Source organism: Schistosoma haematobium, chromosome 6 (assembly GCF_000699445.3).
Source record: "Schistosoma haematobium chromosome 6, whole genome shotgun sequence".
Classification (NCBI taxonomy): domain Eukaryota; kingdom Metazoa; phylum Platyhelminthes; class Trematoda; order Strigeidida; family Schistosomatidae; genus Schistosoma; species Schistosoma haematobium.
In genome coordinates, this window is record NC_067201.1 from 21,835,571 (window position 1) to 21,855,112 (window position 19,542).

Genomic DNA, 19,542 nt, shown 5'->3' on the forward strand with positions numbered 1-19,542 from the left:
GCATAGAATAGATGGAATGTAGCCAGTAGTGAAATACAGGCCTCACATTTCGTCCTATTTGGGACTTGTCAAATGAGTATACCTGCATCTCAAAGTTGACGTTCACTCCGGGATTCAAACACTGTAAGTGTAACTAATCTGATAACTCGTTAGCGTTTGAACTGAAACGATCAATCAACAACCTGGTTGTAGGTCAACGGAACAAAATAGTTGAATTAAGTATAAGGACAGCTAAAGATAATGAAACCTGATAGGTTAACCAATAACATTCAAGGATACCAGAACAAACTAGTCTAAAACTCATGGAATAACCAAGATGCTGATGATGTTGTCTAAAGCAACAGTGAAAGCTCTGCAGTCAAAGCATCTAGCTCAGAGGATTCAAACCATACCGAAAAAATCGGAAAATACTGGACCGATGCATATATGTGCCTGGTCCTACGTTGTAGCTGACTGACTGACATGGCCATGTGAAAGCATTTGGAGAGGGAGAGTTGACTCTTCCCACTCTTGGTCGTACCATGGCAAAAAATCAAGCCTCAAACAATATATATATGAATAAAAAGGGTGAAATAATATTGTTTAAAATCAAGGTTTATAGGAAGATAAATAAATGTGTCTGTAATACTGAAACTGATTTCAATCAGTCAGTCAGTAACAACGTAGAACTTCGTACGTACGTACATCAGTTCGAGTTGCCACACCACCTTAGCACAGAGATGCAGTTGTCGATTCAAATCCCGTAGTGGTAGAGGTAGCAAGAGTATAAGCAGTAATCGGGAAGATTAGTGTTTGGGGATGTTACTTAAAGAGTATAATACAGTGAAATAAATTTGAGAGGAGAAAAAAAAGAGACAAGGAGGAATAAGGAGATCAAAATTTGGGAGAACACAAAGAGTGGATGCACCTGCGCCATTGCAAACGATTTTGAGCCATGTCATTCAGGGTCTCTAACCATCGGTTGCTATCATCTCGCGGTCCCCAACCAGGTAGTCTACACCTACCGACATGACTCAGACCACTTGTCAGTGACTTCATGGACTTGTGCCATGTTTTGGTCTGGCCTCACCTAGCTTTCTTCCAACCTACTACTATACCACTAAACATCGCACGTCGAGGCAGTCGGTCGTTGGGCATACTGATTTAAAAGTCCTTAATCAGATATATAGCAGTTATTTAGTTGTTGTGAAAATTTATATTGAACCTATATTCCTATCCTTTTCATGTAATAGGCACAATATCGGTTGAATTAGGAGTGGGTTAGAAGAAAACTAAGCGGAATTAAAATTAAACATAGGATCAGTCCACGAAGTCATTCACTGTAGGAATGAACCATGTTGGTAGATAAAGAGTACTTGATTATCATAAACAATGGTTAGAGATGTTATGCGATGTGATACAGAATAGATCACAGTGGTGCAAATGTACTCATTCCTTATTGTCCTTTAGATGTGGAGCTTTTAAATCATTTCATACTATTTATGCCATTGATTCATTCTTTTCGAATCATGTCTATTTTGATTGATTATTGATTTGGACACATGAATATTGGTACAAGAGAGCGCCAATATATATGCGCCACACAAAACAATGAGAATGCGAAGAGAAATAAAAAAAAAACTAAGGAGCGCAAAAGAAAAAGAGAACAGTAACGAAGAGATTGGTGTAAGGTAGTGTGGTAGTAACGAGGGAACGGAAAGGTACAATCAGAAGAAATCTTTCAGGTAAGGGAGACACAACCACTTCTTATGAAGAAAGTAAAAGAAGGTTACAGCAGGATCGCCACTGGCTTCTATTCTGAGTCATATCTGATAACGTCTCTAGCCGCTGTGTAGCACCATCTTTCAGACCCCAACCAGGGAGTCGTGAAGGACCGACAGAAGCCAGTCCTTTGCAGCTTTCTTTCATGCCACGACACCATGTCATGCACTGACCACCTCTCCGCTTCTTCCAACCAGTCCCAGAGTCGACAAATAATGCACGACGTGGAATTCTCTGGGACGACATTCGTAGAACATGTCCAAGCCACCGAAGTCGGTGTTTCAAGATGGTGACACCAATTGAATTATCATCTCTGTGCCCGAACACACGATGCCGAACCTCTGCATTACTGACATGGTCTTGCCACTGGATGTCAGCAATCCTTCGGAGACAGCGATGATCGAACACAAAGAGTCGTCTAACGTCCTCAACTCGGAGAGACCAGGTTCCACAAGCATAGAGCAAAACTGCTCTCACCGACGCGTTGTAGATCCGACCTTTTACAGCCAAACTAACATCACGAAGGCGCCAAAGGTGGCCCAGATTGGCATAAGCCGCTCTGGCTTTCACTATACGCGCATTGATCTCATCACTCACACCCCTACCAGCACTTATGCAGCTACCCAGATACACGAACTTCTCAACTACGTCTATCTGCTCACCATCCAGGGTGAGTACAGGATTGGAATCCTGCCAGTCTTGTAGAAGTACTTTGCATGTCGAAGGTGCAAAGCACATTCCATACCTACGGACACTGATTGTCAACTGATTAAGTGCCGATTGCATGCCTTGGGCATTATCGCACAGTAAGACAATATCGTCCGCATACTCAAGGTCGATAAGTCTTTCTCCAGGCAACAGATCCACACCACTATTACTTACATTCATCAGAGCTGTTTCTAGAATGTCATCGATGGCAAAGTTGAAGAGGAATGGTGAGATTGGGCAACCCTGCCTAACCCCACTGCTCGAATGGAACAATGGAGAGAGGTGGTTGTATGCCCTCACTCTGCCTGAGGTGTTTTTATATAGGGCTTTTAGGATGTTAATAAACTTCTCAGGCACACCCTTCTTCAATAGACAATCCCAGAGAACAGCCCTGTCCAACGAATCGAAGGCAGCCCTGATGTCAAGAAACACTACGATTGTTGGCCTTTGATAAATATGCCGGTGTTCTAACATTTGGCGGAGGGTGAAGATATGATCAATACATCCTCGACCAGAACGAAACATAGCCTGCTCCTCGCGAGTCAATCTTTCTCGGGTTTTGAACAACCTACGAAGTATGACGGAAGCCAATAGCTTGGACGCAATCGGAAGTAGACTTATCCCCCGATAGTTGTTGCAGGAACGACGTGAACCCTTTTTAAAGATAGGGACAACTATCGACTCATTCCATGACGTTGGTACACTCTCTAGTTCCCAAACCTTTGTAAACAACGTCCTCAATTCCTTAGTCAAAAAGTCACCACCATCTTTAAAAAGAGCCGGAGGTAAGTCATCTGGGCCAGGTGATTTGTAACGCTTCAAGAGTTGGAGTTCCTTGCGGACTTCCTCCTCGTCTGGTGGATCAGTCGTCACCGGCCATGGAGGGCAGGACAGTCTGACCGATGTTGCCGGAGCAGCAGGCCAGTTGAACTGCCCTTCGAAAAATTCTGCCCACCGTCCAAGATGTCGATGGATGTTAGTGATTGACATCCCATCATCCTCGCAGATTGTTTCACTCACACCAGACTTCTTCCTGCCAGTGGCTCGGATGAACTGGAAGAGCTTCCGGTAGTTACCAGATGCAGCTGCTGCTTCCAGCTCATTAGCACGCTTCGACCACCAGGCTTCTCGATCCTTACGCAAGCTTTGCCCAATTTCATTACGTAACATCCTTCGTTTATGGTCAAACTCACGGTCACCCGGAGTAGACCGACGGGCTTCAATGAGTTGTAAGGAACCAGAAGAAACCCAGTGCTTAAAAGGGGACGTTTCGCAAACCCACAACTGACTGTTCCCGCCATTTTCATGGCGTCATGCAATGCAACCAATGCTCATCTATACTTTTCGGTGGAGTGGTAGCTAGCCTAGAGGCTAGCTCGGTTCGATACTTATTTGCAACAGAAGTTGCAACCAGCTTGCTAATATCAATCCGTTGATGGCGGTCACTTCGTTGTCCACTGAAAAGTAAGGCAAGATTGGCGCAGACCAAGGCATGGTCAGAGTTCAGATAGGTACTCGAAAAGGAGCGGCAGTCTTTTACACAACCACGCCAGCGGTAGCTGATCGCGATGTGATCAATCTGAGTCCAGGCTTGAGATGCAGAGGGAGGACGCCAGGTGGCACATCGGCGATGACTGTGCCGAAAGTTAGTGCTAGCCAGAAACAGGTTGTGGTCTGTGCAAAGTTGCAGTAGACGGTCCCCGTTATCTGACCTGCGACCAACGAGTCCCCATCGGCCACCTAAACGACTCTCTTCTGTGCCTAGACGCCCGACCTGAGCATTCAAGTCTCCGGCTAGTACTACAATATCTGTCGAACGCACTTTCTGGAGAAGAACAGATAACTGGTGGTAAAACTCATCTTTGATTGCATCCGGGCTGCAATCTGTCGGGGCATAGGCGGAGATGACGAAAAGACATCGTTTCTCACGCCGATTTCTTCTCACTTTGATGTAACTTTCTAATCTAACAGCACATAACCGACTGTTAATGGGGATCCAATCGACTAGTGCTGCCTCAGCTCGAGCGCTTAGTGCGACACCAACGCCTGCAAGACCAGACGAAGATGCCACAGGGTCCCCGGATAAGCGCATGTAAAACAAGCTTTTCGAAGCGACAGATGGAGATCGAATTTGTAGTACTTCACCAGAGTCTTAAATACGGGTCTCGGATAGACAGCAGACATCGATATTAAGACTTTCCAAAGACATAGCCAGCCCTATCTGTTGTCCGACCTGCATAAGTGTGCGAACGTTGAAGGCAGCCAGTTTGAATGGTGCACGTGGTTTCAGAAAAACTGTTTCAGTTCTCGTATTCGGTGGTAACATACAATTTTCAACCGGACAGTGACTCGAGAACGTTTAGATATAGTCGAATTTCCACCAAAAACGAGCCGCTGTACAAGTATAAAAGAGGGTGAATAATGTAGAAAATAATAATAATAATAATAATAATAATAATAATAATAATAATAATAATAATGACAATAATTGTAATGATAATAATTTGAATCAATTGGTTGTTTTTCGAAGCAAGAAAAGTAATTTCCATGGACATAAAGAGTTCATCATTTGTGTGTGGGCTGTGATACTGCCCGGGTGCCCAAACCGAAGCAGGTGGTTATCTTAGAAGGCCACTCCCCGAGCCTTTGACCTAAAGGTCTAACCCACAAGGCAGTGGGGCATCGTAAGGAGATGCAATCCCATGGAAGCCGGTGACCAACGATTGGTTCATACGCCATTTGTTCCCGCAGGATACTGGAGCCCATGTGCACCATTGGTTTGGAATCCGGTTAAAGCGTCGGACATTCGCTTTTCGTCCTCTCATTTTCGTAAACAACACCACCGCCTCGAGAAGGCAATGAGTAGGACTTCCCTGGCAGAGGCTGTATACGCGTGGCCGTGTGAGAGTATTTCGAGAGGGAGAGCGGACTCTCCCCACTCTCGACCGTACCAGGGCATTCGGGGGGCATGTTGTCTATTTATAAACTTCTGTTACTCTGACATTGGTCTTGATAATTTCATCTGTCTGCTTATTATGTTAAGTGACAACTTCAATCAATGCGGTATTGTCCAAGATTTTACATCACCTATGACTAACTGGTTAGATTAATAAGTCTACTTCTAATTTGTAACAACAGTCAATTGAGCTATCGTCTTTGATAACCAGAAAGTTGTCTACATTATTTTCACCATAAATTGGTCACCAGTTTTGAAAAACGTGGTTTATGTTAGAGCCTTTTTAACCTCCTTTGTTCCATTGCGGAAAGACAGTATCGCTGAGGATGCTAGGTATTTAAGTGGAACACTATTGATATCACATCCATGTAGAATCGGTAATACAAATCCGCTGTCGTACCTTAATTTTGATGCTTTTAGTTTTGCCTCTCTCTCTCTTTGAATGGTCTACCTGGGATTGTGGTAGTGCCTAAGTCAATAGGTGTTCCATCTACGTTAATTTGATTGAGTCGTTACAATATCCTGTCCCAACCATAACGTCAAGTTAGTAGCTGCGATCGAGCTGTGAAATGAAGCTTTGCTTAATCATTAAAAATCGCCACTTTTAACCGTTAAGCTAAATATTTAAATGCTGTTTCACTCGCTCTGATTTAGGTACCTTAGTAGTTGTAATGAATATCACTGACTCTTACACATTAAAAGCGTGATTTAAAGCTGAGTGCATAAACTTGTACTTCAATAGCGAGTTATTTTATGCTGATCAATAGTTTGTATGGGTTAATAATTGGTCTTTACCAAACAAAAAATGTTTTGATGTTCATCTAAATCATATGGCAAAATGCATGGTTTTAACTGGATGATTGCTATCATAAACTGATGTCATAATTTTGACTTCATGTTTCGTGATGTTCACTACTTGTCATTGAGCCGTACCTAGAATTTCTAGGCAGCTTGGTGCTTCACCCTGTGAGATTCAAACTCGTATCGCACAGCTCACAGTGTATTGTATTAGGGCCGAGACCAATCTCCTGTAGAACTGAGATGTTCATGTTCCCTGGCCAACAAGACGTACCTGCAGTCGTTAAGGATGTAACGAGTACCAATCCGGTTTTAGAAAAGGGTTTCCTTTCGAGTAATCCCAATCACTTCATATCAAAACAGTGTGTACAATATCAAGTCACTTAAATCACTGGCCTCATTACAGCTTGATTGATAGAATTTGATCAGCACCAAATAACTAAACGATCATGACTTCAGTCATCACGTTTACTCAATAATCAATCCATTCAATTTCAATTTAGTCATCCACCTATGATAAACACACGTTTTTAAAGTAATTACGTATATCACTTCGATCACTTTGCCATAGGATAGATAGGTAGTGGTAATTTGGTGGATGCTACTCACAAAATTGCTTGTAAGTAGTATGTAGCGGAACGTGGCGTCGAAGTTGCCACGGTCGTTAGACGTAAAGTTTCTGTATATCGAATGCGCTGTGCAGACAGAACACCTAATGATGACCAGACGAGAAGATAGTTCTGATTGCAGAACACACCTCAAGGTACAAACGGACGATCGAAGGCTACGTATACGTATTATGTAAAGGCTTTGTAATTTGTCACAATAAAAAAATTCTCCTACCCATCATCTTCTTATACCGCAGTAATGGTGCTTATAAGTGTTTTATAACTTCAGCGCAAAGCTTGCATCACATTCTTTCTGATATATTCAGTGAGCCAGTCTGAAGTGGACAAATGCATATGATTGGCTAAGAAGTGGATCAGTTTTCTAAGGGGTAGAAATGTAAACACATATAAACGAGAATTTATTCATATTGTCCTGTAGCCCAAGAGGCTTCGTCTTCCATTCTTGTGTTCTCGCTCAAGTCGTCAGTTTTTTTTTGGGGGGGGGGTCGGTTAGTACATAGTACGTTGTATATTAGTATCAGATCTCGGACACCGACCATCATAACACGTTCCATACGTGTGTGCGTTTGTTAATTGGTCAGTTCGTTCACCTTTTTTGTTGTCATGTGAATTTATTGACTGCTGATCAGCTTATTATTATAATTGTAATGGCCTATAAATTGATTTCATTTGTTGATCGATATTTCCTACATATAATTTTAATCGGCCCTATATATGTAATGTTTTGATTGGGGTATTGAGTGAACTAGCTAGTGTGTACTGAAAAAACATTAATTAAAAATCTGCTCATTTGTTATGGTGATCTAATAATTGTATTCTAATTTTTCTTTGTTCAAGGTTAATGGTCGTCATACTTCTGGATCACAATCAGAATCAACTTCAAGTATTACAGTAAGATCACCGTCTACTGATCGTACGATGAATAATCACTTGGTAGACAGTGGTGGCGGGGTTGGACCAACTTTAAACCCATCTGCTAATCACAGTAATAATAATTATAACAACACAGAGAATGCCAATGACTCCTCGTTACCACCTGGTTGGGAAGCTAAATATACTTCAGAAGGACGAATATATTATGTGGATCATTTAACGAAAACAACAACATGGTGTAAACCTACTCCACTTCCGCCCGGGTAAGTTCACCATTGGTTTTTTTCTTTGCGAAAGGGTTTATAATTGGTTGACAAAGTGCTACCCTATCACGTGTGTGTTTGTTTATATGAAGTAGTTAGTGTGCCAGTATGGTCCATAAATACGTATATATATATATATATATATATATATATATATATATATATATATATAGGTTTTGTGTGTTTGGCTTTTATTGAATTATACTCAACATGAACACTTGTAACATATGGAAATTGGATAAAACATATAGCATTTGTTCCAAACAACTCAATCTATGAAAGGTTATAGGCTTCGTCAATCAATTTGTCACCTTTCACTTAGTTCTCTACATCCTGACCTCAGTATTAATCTAGACAATCGTTTATTAATAGTCATCGTCATATTTGTGAGTCGGGATTACTACCCAGACGCTCAAACCCATGCCTTAGACACAGAAGACTAATTCATAAGTTAGTGGATCAAAATCAGGAGATATAGTCCCATGGTAACATGTGGCCAAAATAGGTTCGTTCGCCATTCATTTCTTCACGATTCTGGAATTGTCTGCGCGATCGGTCCAAAAACCAGATTTTTACAGCTACTTTAAGTCACCGGTTACCATGGGACTACATCTCCTAACTTTGCTTGTGCCCCCAAATGCCCTGGTACGGCCGAGAGTGAGGAAATTCCCCTCTCCCTCTCCAAATGCTCTCACATGACCGCGCGTAAATAGCCTCTGCCAGGGAAGTCCTACTCACTGCCTTCTCGTGGTGAGGGTGTTGTTTACGGAACTGAGAGGACGAAAAGCGAATGTCCGGCGATTTAACCGGGTTGGTGGACACGGAGAGTCCACCTGGGGGAGTTGGAAAACCCTGATTCCAAACCAATCGTAAATCATTGTTTCTCTGTATCTATCTTCTGATTGGCTGAGACGTTTTGAGGTGTCAAAGTCGTTTCCCAGTATAGCCCAATTTTACTTTGAATAGAATTTTGTTACAAAGAAACTTGTATAATTTGAGAAAATTAACATTTAAATTCTTTTAGAAGAGACATATTTTTCATTTTTGTTATAGATGGGAACGAAGAACAGATAACGTTGGTCGAGTATATTATATCGATCACAATACTCGAACTACAACATGGCTTTGTCCAAATCAAACACTTTTAAATACAGTACAAAATTATCAACAAATGACTGCTTCACGAAATGGTATTATGCAACAACGAATGAATGAACGTTATGCGAATGCTGTTTGGAATGTAGGTGAATCAGAACCACTAGACGCTAGTTCACGAACAAATACTTCAACTGGTGGTGTAATGGATCCATTAGGTCCTCTACCAGCTAACTGGGGTAAATTTATCTTTTTTTTTAATTGCCGACTATATATAGAAATAGTTTGGTTTTATGAAAGTTTGAGGAGATATGATTGGTTTATCTAAAGTGTAATTCGATTGCTTCAACCACTAAGGCATTGTGTATCAATAAAATGAGTAACACTCAATCCATTTTCAATTGATTGTATAGCACCTATTCGGACTTGGGGTTGGGGTTAGCGTGACTATCGTAAGCAATGATTGGAGACTCTTGGTGACATGGCTCAGAATCGATCACAATGGCGTCGGTGTATACACTCTCTGTCTTCTCTTAAACTAAGAGATTAAAATCGCTTCATATCTTTCTTTCTACGAACTAATTCTTTCTTCCTGTACTATATCCTTATTGCAATCTTTCTTTTATATATTACCACCTCTGAATTAACTACTTTTATGAACCCGGTGTCCATCTTGTTGTGTTGATGAGGTATGGCAACTTGGACCGATGCATATATGTGCCTGGTCCTACGTTGTAGCTGACTGACTGACTGACCTATTCGGAACCTCTTATACGAGTGTGACTACCGTGGTCTGGGCAGCTGACTAGTACCGATCACTAACCTTCGAGGATTTATGTAAAATGTGACTGGTATGAGATGTGGACGAACTTGTACAATGTGTTTTGCACTAAAAAATAGTTCCCTAAATAATAACTTTATCCTTGTAAAGCATGAAACTAGCAAATATAAGTTCTTGGCCGTACAATCATCTCACCGAAAAAATTCTTAGCGACTTTGATTTTAGTCGTAACAAAATAGTTTGCATAGAATAGATGGAATGTAGCCAGTAGTGAAATACAGGCCTCACATTTCGTCCTATTTGGGACTTGTCAAATGAGTATACCTGCATCTCAAAGTTGACGTTCACTCCGGGATTCAAACACTGTAAGTGTAACTAATCTGATAACTCGTTAGCGTTTGAACTGAAACGATCAATCAACAACCTGGTTGTAGGTCAACGGAACAAAATAGTTGAATTAAGTATAAGGACAGCTAAAGATAATGAAACCTGATAGGTTAACCAATAACATTCAAGGATACCAGAACAAACTAGTCTAAAACTCATGGAATAACCAAGATGCTGATGATGTTGTCTAAAGCAACAGTGAAAGCTCTGCAGTCAAAGCATCTAGCTCAGAGGATTCAAACCATACCGAAAAAATCGGAAAATACTGGATTCTACTCCCAGTGTGCACATCAACAACACTTTGGTTCAGGTATACCTAGCCGACTGATGACTTTCATGTGGGACAAAATAACCATTGTAGATTCCACTGCTAATCACAATCCAGTTTTACATATATATATATTCTTTTAAAATCCGAAAAATCGTCATTATTTAGGTAGTGTGTTTATAAATCCTTTTTTAACCTTCTTAGAACGACGTGTTGACATATCTGGCCGTTCGTATTTTGTTAATCATGTTAGTCGAATCTCTCAATGGGAAGATCCTCGTATACAAGGTCATCCATTACCTCCTGGTTGGGAAATTCGTTATACAACTGAAGGATTTCCATTTTTTGTTGATCATAATACTAAAACATCGACATTCAATGATCCCAGACGAAAAGATGCAAGGTTATTGCTTTTATTTTTTTTCACTATTATTTAGTTCTTAAATCCTAAGCTTTGAAACAAAATACTTCCAGGCAGTCATAACCGCGTTGTTTCGTTTTTAGTATAAGGGATTTGTGGAAATCGTTGTATTTTCACAGTTGAAATCACAAGTCCATTTACGCTAGACCACTATTGAAAACGTAGAAGTACTGGGCAACCATTTTCTTCTAGTATGGGACTCAGCAGTGTGTATTGACAATCTCAATTCTTGTACCTTTCGGTGTCGCACGTGAGCGCTTAACCTGCAGACCACTGGGCAAGCATCCAATAGTGTTAAGGTGTAACCTCAATCAATCCATCATCTTGTAGAATCCTTCATTCATTGTATGAGGTGGATAACCGTCTCAAACCCGGTACGGATTGAGCCCACTGGTCACGGATTGTCACTAGGACTCCAGGAGTTACATCTTAAAGCTAGTTGCTAGTGCGTTCATGGGGGGGGGACTGGTTGTGTAATGTTTCACGTGGTTCGGCCGAGGAGATCTTTACTAGTATGAAGACCTATATATTGGCGTTGTAGTTGTATAAACATTCATTACTAGGACCAAAGCATCCGAAACTGGTGCTTTGTAGACGCACTTATATCAAGCTAGCTGAGAAACGGACCTAATTGCTGATCAAATACTTATCTCCCAATCTGTGATTTGCAGACTCAAAATCTTATGAGGTTAGCAGTGGAATCTTGAGCTTTTCTTCTTTTCGCGAGTTGTCAACTGGATACATCTAGACTCTAGTGTTGATGTACTCCCAGTAGCTATTGCTCAGTGGATAATGCTTTTATTTTACAGGTACATTAAACTGACGAATCCCGAATAGAACGAAATGCGAATCTTGATTGTCACTGCTAGCTAGGATTAACCTTCACCATTGTGGCAATATCGATGTAACTCGCTCAACATGGACATATGCGAATAGAGACTTGCCAATTGGAGTCCCTAATATCAAGAATAAAAAATCACAAGCCCGTACTAATAAAATCACTGCTATTAAATTTTTTTAAACAGTTAATTGTCAGTGTAGGAGTTTGTAGAGATTGTTGAATATTGTTGAAATGGTAAACCGACCTAAGTTAGACAATCATTGAAAACCAGGAAGCACTGAATAGCTGTCTCGCTCTAATATATGACTTTTCTTCAGTGCACATTAATGACTGATTCCAAGAGATAATTGCTTTAGTCCTAGTGAGTTGTGATTACTAATTGTTATATCCGGTGAAGATTAAATAACAGGTAACTTCCGAGGACTATTCATGGACTAATATTCTATAAACATTCTTATTGTATAACTACTCAACAATTACACTATGTATATTTATATTCCTTTTATGATAAGCTTTATTTTGACCTATAATTTATTATTGTACGATTTACGGTTCTTAAGTTATGTTCAGTTTATTAACTACTGCCTCCCACATTCACAGCCACTTTTTGGGCTTATTTGTGTACAAATATTATTTCCTATTTTATGGTACGTTGCGGTCTGTGTGATTGATATATAAACCAAGTATGCCTGAAATAAACGATCTGCTCTGATTCGGAAGCTGGTATCTTGTTCTGGACTCAAGTGGAAGGGCTCGTAGGACATAGGACCAATAAGGACGCTAAACTGCCCACACCGGTTGAACGTCATTGGTTGGCCTAGTGTGAAGATTCGTATAAGTCGTATTCGGATTGGTAGATAGATCGTGTGATCGAAAAGTCAGACATCCAAGGTCATAACACTAATGTTCAGCCTTGTCGGATGTACAGCATTTACCAACCGAAAACAATAGAAGGTGATCGCATGTAAACCATTTTATCACAACTTAATAGTCTAAAGGTTAAGTGACTGAAAGTTCCTGGTTTCGATCCTCGGTGGCAGGGTCATGGATGAACACTGTTGAGAAGTCCTATACCAAGACGAAACAGATGTCCTGTACTTTCTGGTTTTAAATAAATGTCTAAATTAGATCGGTTTGTGATATCAATAATATTAGATCTAATTATCTTATTCTTAATTTTCCCTCCATTTTTCTTTATTCAAATTTCAACAGTGGGAATATTGAACAAGCATGGTCATTTGAAAATAAAGTCGCCAGTTTCCATTATCTTTGTCATTCAAATTTGGTGACAAAAAATGTAAAAGTTGTTGTATCCCGTAGTAATCTTCTAGTGGATTCATTTGAACAAATTATGCGATTGAAACCACATGAATTGCGTTGTCGTTTGTTCATTTCATTTACTGGCGAAGAAGGTTTAGACTATGGCGGGTTATCACGGTATGTGTAATTCGTAAAGGAAAATCTTCATCAAGCTTATGTATATTTTTTAAATCACCTGTAAAGTTTTTTGTTCATCTTGTTATTACGTTGATTGAACTAGGAATATATTCTCCGCTTACTTAAGCCCGTTGCCCCTCTTAGGGCATAAATCACTGACCAGGAATCTCCAGACAACTGTCCTGGACTATTCTTTAGATTTTGCCAAGTACTATACATCTTTTTGATGTCTTTCCAGTCCCCGGAGTCATGTATTCTTTGGTTTACTACTTTTCCTTTCGTCTTGGAGATCCCAGGTTAGGGTTTGGTTTGTTGTGATACAATTTGGTGGTTTCCGTAATGTGTGTCTTATCCACTTCCAGTCTCTTTTCCTCTTTAAGTAAAAGTTGTTGTGTTCTCTGTCACAGCTGACGATTGATAATAGTGTCTGGCCAACGGATCTTGAATATCTTGCGTAGACAATTGTTTATAAAAACCTGTAGTTTTTTATGTTGTTTGTAGTAGTTCTTCATGTTTCAGCATGTTTTAGCGATCAAAAATGCTCATTTCGAAGTAACTTGGAAATCATGCCTTCTTCAGTAGTGTCAACTTAAATTTATATTTATTGCTGCTTAATAATTTGTATTGATTTGATGATTCTTATAAACTAACTGGCATGCATTTTGCACTATTGTTCATATTACATTGTTGTCAGCGTATTAACAAAGTATTCAATATATACACCATGCTTACCATCGACTCACTTACTATATGCGTCTAGTTATATTTGTTTTGACATGTGGCGTTTGAGAGCTGATACCGACATACAATCTTCATGTAACGAGCCACACTTACTCCTCAAGCGATATATACACATATATATCCCTTGGAAAATCAAATCACTATTGTATATTCCACCCCTTAGAAATAAAGATCATTTCTTGGTCAATTGCATATGCTTATCATTTGATCGATTTCTGGTTGGGTTAGTATTTTGATTTCTAATATGATTGTAAAATGACTAATTCCTTCCCGATCCATAACCTTCGTCACCATAAATTTCTCGTTTTCTCTAAATTTTTTTTCAGAGAGTGGTTTTTCAAATTATCTACAGAATTATTGAATCCAATGTATTGTTTATTTGAATACGCCGGTGGTAATAATTATGCATTACAAATTAATCCTGCATCATCGGTTAATCCGGAACATTTGGAATATTTTCGGTAAGTCTATCATGTTGATTGTGGTGTTGTGTGATGTTTAAGTTGTGTTTTTCTTGTGTGTAATCTGTTAATTTTTGGTTGTCTTATGTAGAGAATCACAGATGCTTGATAATGATTACCATTGTACAAAGTGAACTCAGCAGCTAAATAGATAGTGGATTGGGCGTTTAAGGCGAAAGGTACTTATTTCGGATCTCAGAGTGAATATCAACTCTGAAATGTAGGTACATCCAGTTGACAGGTCCCTTATTGGACGCAATACACGTCCTGGATTACATTGCTAGCAATATGCCATGTATTGTATGATTATCGTGTCTGTAAGTTATATTCAATTCATTTTATTTGTGAATGTATCAGTTAGTCATAGTTAATGTTGAGCTTGGCGTAAATATGCTTTAACCCAAGTTGGTATACCATATCCACGCAAACAGATGAAATCAACTCAATGAGTGGTAGAGGAGTCGAAATAATATCGTACTAATTCGAGGAGACCGAATAAAAAGATGTGTATCAAGGAGTATTTGAAGTCAGAATCTAGAGGGAATAAGAAGAGTAAATGCATCTGCACCCCCGAATGCCCTGGTACGGTCGAGAGTGGGGAGAGTCCGCTCTCCCTCTCGAAATGCTCTCACATGGCCACGCGTATATAGCCTCTGCCAGGGAAGTCCTACTCATTGCCTTCTCGTGGCGGGGGTGTTGTTTGCGAAAATGAGAGGACGAAAAGCGAATGTCCGACGCTTTAACTGGATTCCAAACCAATGGTGCACATGGGCTCCAGTATCCTGCGGGAACAAATGGCGTATGAACCAATTTTCGGTCACCCGCTACCATGGGACTGCATCTCCTTACGATGCTCCACTGCCTTGCGGATCAGACCTTAAGGTCGAAGGCTCGGGGAGTGGCCTTCTAAGAAAACTACCTGCTTCGGTTTGGGCACCCGGGCAGTATCACAGCCATCACACATATCGATTGAGATTTGTGTGGCGCATATGTATTTGGTGCCTCCTCCGAAAAGCTAAGCGCTCTGATGTAGTAATAGTGGCCGGTGATTTTAATGCCCAAGTAGGTAAACTAAGCGATGGGGAAAGACACCTAGGTGGATCTTATGGTGTCGTGGCTCAAAGAACAGATAATGGCGACCGTCTGTTGCAGCTATGCTCAGATAACCGCCTGTTCCTTGCAAATACTAACTTTTAGCATAAGGAAGAACATCTTTTAACATGGTGACCCCCTAATTCGTCCCAACGTTGGACCCAAATAGATCACATCGCTATCAGCCACCGATGGAGGGCCTCGATAGGAGATTGTCGCTCATTCTGGAGCACATGCTTAGATTCAGATCATGCTCTAGTGCGAGCGCGTATTTGCCTGCGTCTTACTGGACGTAGGAAAGACGCTGCAAGGAAACCTCTTAGGCGCCTACTTAATGGTAGTCAAGCTAAGAGTATATTTCAGGAACAACTAGGAAAACAGTTAGGCAGCCATGTATGTGATGCCCACCCTGATGCAGCATGGAATGATATCCGAAAAGCTGTGGAAACAGCAGTGATATCTGCTAGTAAGGTAAACCAGAAGGTTAGGGAGCAACACTGGATCTCAGGGAGAGCAGCAGGCCCTGACAGGTTTACTCCTGAGATTTTTAAGGATGGTGGTCCAGTATTAGCAATGAGATTAACCGAGGTCTTAGGTAGAATTTGGGAACTGGACGTAATCCCATCTGACTGATCTCAATCACTGATTGTGCCAGTCTATAAGAAAGGACAAAAGTCCTCTTGTGACAATCACAGAGGAATCAGTTTGACTAATATAGTGTCTAAAATATTAGCCTCAATAATACTTCGACGCCTAATCAAAGCTCGTGAAGAGCAGATTAGAGAAAACCAGGCCGGTTTTCGACCTGGACGTGGTTGTATAGATCAGATATTCACACTACGTCAGGTTCTAGAACACAGACACACATTCAGACGCCCCACAATGGTAGTATTTCTCGACCTTAAGGCGGCATTCGACTCTTGATCGTAAGGTTCTATGGCAGTGTTTGTCACTGAAAGGAGTACCAAAGAAGTACATTAACCTTATAAAGGCTCTCTACTCGAACACAACTGTTAGAGTGAGAGCTTATGGCGAACTGTCATCAGAATTGGTTACCTCAAGTGGTGTTCGTCAGGGCTGTCCACTCTCTCCATTCTTGTTCAACTTTGTGGTCGACGTACTTTTAGAGATAGCACTCTCCTCATCTAAATTTCCAGGGGTTGAACTTCTACCGGGAGGTTCACTTGTTGACTTAGAATATGCTGATGACATAGTTTTATTTGGTGAAGACGCTGACAAAATGCAGTCTTCTGACCACTCTAAGCAACAATGCAAGCATGTTCGGTATGCGATTCTCTCCCTCGAAATGCAAAATATTGCTTCAGGATTGGGTTACATCGACACCCGAACTAGTGATAGGGAGTAAAGTAGTTGAGTGTGTCGACCACTTCACTTATCTTGGAAGTCTCATCAGCCCTTGTGGCCTGATGTGTGACGAAATCTCAACACGGATACAGAAGGCTCGACTAGCTTTTGCCAACTTGCGTCATTTATAGCGTAGGCGAGATATCCGTCTATCAACCAAAGGACGTGTTTACTGCACAGCAGTTCGTTCCGTCCTACTTTATGGCAGTGAAACATGGCCGGTAAGAGTAGAGGATATCTGTAGGTTACTAGTATTCGATCATAGGTGTCTTCGAAACATTGCTCGTATATCCTGGGACCATCGAGTAAGTAACACAGTTGTTAGGAAACGGGTACTAGGTAAGGATGGCAAATCAATTGATGAAGTAGTGAAACTTCATCAGTTGAGATGGCTGGGACACGTGTTACGTATGCCCAACGACCGACTACCTCGACGTGCGATGTTCAGTGGTATAGGAGTAGGTTGGAAGAAAGCTAGGGGCGGCCAAACCAAAACATGGCACAAGTCCATGAAGTCACTGACAAGTGAACTGAGTCATGTTGGTAGGTGTAGACTACCTGGTTGGGGACCGCGAGATGATAGCAACCGATGGTTAGAGACCCTGGATGACATGGCTCAAAATCGTTTGCAATGGCGCAGGTGCATCCACTCTTTGTGTTCTCCCAAATTCTAATCTTCTGAATTCTTCATGTCCCTTTTTTCCTCTTTCCAAATTTGTTTCACTGTATTATACTCTTTAAATAACATCTCCAAACCCTAATCTTCCCTATTACTGCTTATAATCTTGCTACCTCTACCACTACGCGATTCGAATCGACAACTGCATCTCTGTGCTAAGGTGGTGTGGCAACTCGAACTGATGTACGTATGTACGAAGTTCTACGTTGTTACTGACTGACATGTAATAGTTCTCTTTGAATAGTTTATTCTCTTATCAATTTAATGATTGGTGGTGTTTTAACAGACAAATCATCGTTAATGTATAGATGTTTATGATCTCTGTCTGGGATTACTATGCATAATAATATAGGCCTTCTTTTTATCAAAACTAACTATATGTATCGATAAAAAGTAAAAGTGAAATTTGTCAATATGGTAAAAAAAATACCTTGTTTTAAAATCAATGTAATGTGTATGCACAATAGTATTTTTTTGGAAATTTGTTAATAATGATAATTGTTTGATTTATAATACTAACTACCAAAGTTCTCAGCTGAATTCTCGAATCGATTTGACTTCGACTACTATGTGGGACTTGGACCAAGAACCCTCGGTCCTGAGTACGCGATCGTGGATGTGTACTACTGAAGAGTCCCATACTAAAGTGAAACAGCTGTTTAGTACTTCCAGGTTTTCAATGGTGGTCTCCCTTAGATCGATTCGCGAATTCAACTGGAAAAATACTACAGTCTCCACAAATCCCCATAATTATATTTCATTTTCACTATATCATAAGTATCATGGAGTATTGTTATGAAACTTTTTCGAAGAAACCTACTTGAGTAACCTATTTTTAGAAGCTATTATATTTCTTATGCCAGTTGTGACTCTAGTAGACCAGTGATATCGTCTCAGGCTTTGAAGTTGAATGATACTAGTTCGAATCTCACTTGGTAGACTATCAGTCCTCTCAACATTGAAGGTTCATGCCTTGCTAACGATTGTCAATTAATATAAAGCCTAAGTCGAGCATGGTTTCTTGTTACCCGCCTCTAACCTTGTGACAGTTCTGAGTTCACTTCTATGTGAATAATCCCTTTGTTATTTGTATATGAACTGTTAAAGTTGTAAGTAGATTATTTTACGTATTTTTACCTTCTAGTTTCTTTCAGTGTATTCAAATTGGAAGTGTTACAGGAATTTAGGGTTTACTTAGAAAGTACTCAGTGTTTTAGACCTTTTGAAAGGGAAAGTTGTTAGTGACTTTGGAAATTTTCGACAAAACAGCACCAACAGTATCTGGGCCATCATTGTTATTGTCGTGATATTAGAAAGTAAAGTTTGCTTTTAAAACGCAAATATGAGAGCAGTTCTGTTTCATGTTTGTGAAATCTGCCCGTCCGAACAGAAAATGATTAGCAGCTCACCATGTTTGTTTGTTGGCTGGTTGAGATACTGTCCGGACGCCCGAGCAAAAGCAGATGGTTTTCTTAGGAGACCATACTTCTATCCATTGAATTATATTTCTAATTTGCAAAGCAATGAAGAAGAGCCCCCAAATGCGCTGGTACAACCGGGAGTGGGAATAGTTAGCTTTCCCTCTCTAAATGTTCTCACATGGCCACGTGCTTACAACCACTGCCAGGGAAGTCCTATTCATCGCCTTCTTGCAGCGGGGGTGTTGTTTACGAAATTGAGAGGACGAAAACCGAATGTCCGGCGATTTAACCGGGTTGGTGGACACGGAGAGTCCTTCCACTTAAAGGTCTGATCCACAAGGCAGTGGAGCAACGTCAGGAGATGCAGTTCCATGGTAGTCGGTGACCAACAAATAGGTTCATACACCAATTTTTCCTTCAGAATCCTGGAGCCCATGTGCACCATTGGTTTGGAATCAGGGTTCTTCCAACTCCCCTAGGTGAAGGCTCCGGGTGTGGCCCCCTAAGAAAACCACCTGCTTCGGGTTAAGCACCCGAACAGTATCCCAGCTCTCGCACACATGGA

The 19,542-nt window shown here is 40.7% G+C and overlaps 1 protein-coding gene across 2 annotated transcripts in view; it reads left to right on the plus strand.

Annotated features, from left to right (window-relative positions):
- Nucleotides 1-19,542, plus strand: part of WWP1_3 (WW domain containing E3 ubiquitin protein ligase 1) — a 64,759-nt gene that overhangs the window by 12,243 nt on the left and 32,974 nt on the right. For both annotated transcript variants that reach the window (XM_051217128.1, XM_051217129.1), the window contains exons 5-9: nucleotides 7,690-7,988; nucleotides 9,042-9,322; nucleotides 10,724-10,922; nucleotides 12,994-13,218; nucleotides 14,286-14,420. In XM_051217128.1, the coding sequence (XP_051065763.1) occupies nucleotides 7,690-7,988; nucleotides 9,042-9,322; nucleotides 10,724-10,922; nucleotides 12,994-13,218; nucleotides 14,286-14,420 (1,139 nt within the window). The remainder of the gene's footprint in view (nucleotides 1-7,689; nucleotides 7,989-9,041; nucleotides 9,323-10,723; nucleotides 10,923-12,993; nucleotides 13,219-14,285; nucleotides 14,421-19,542) is intronic.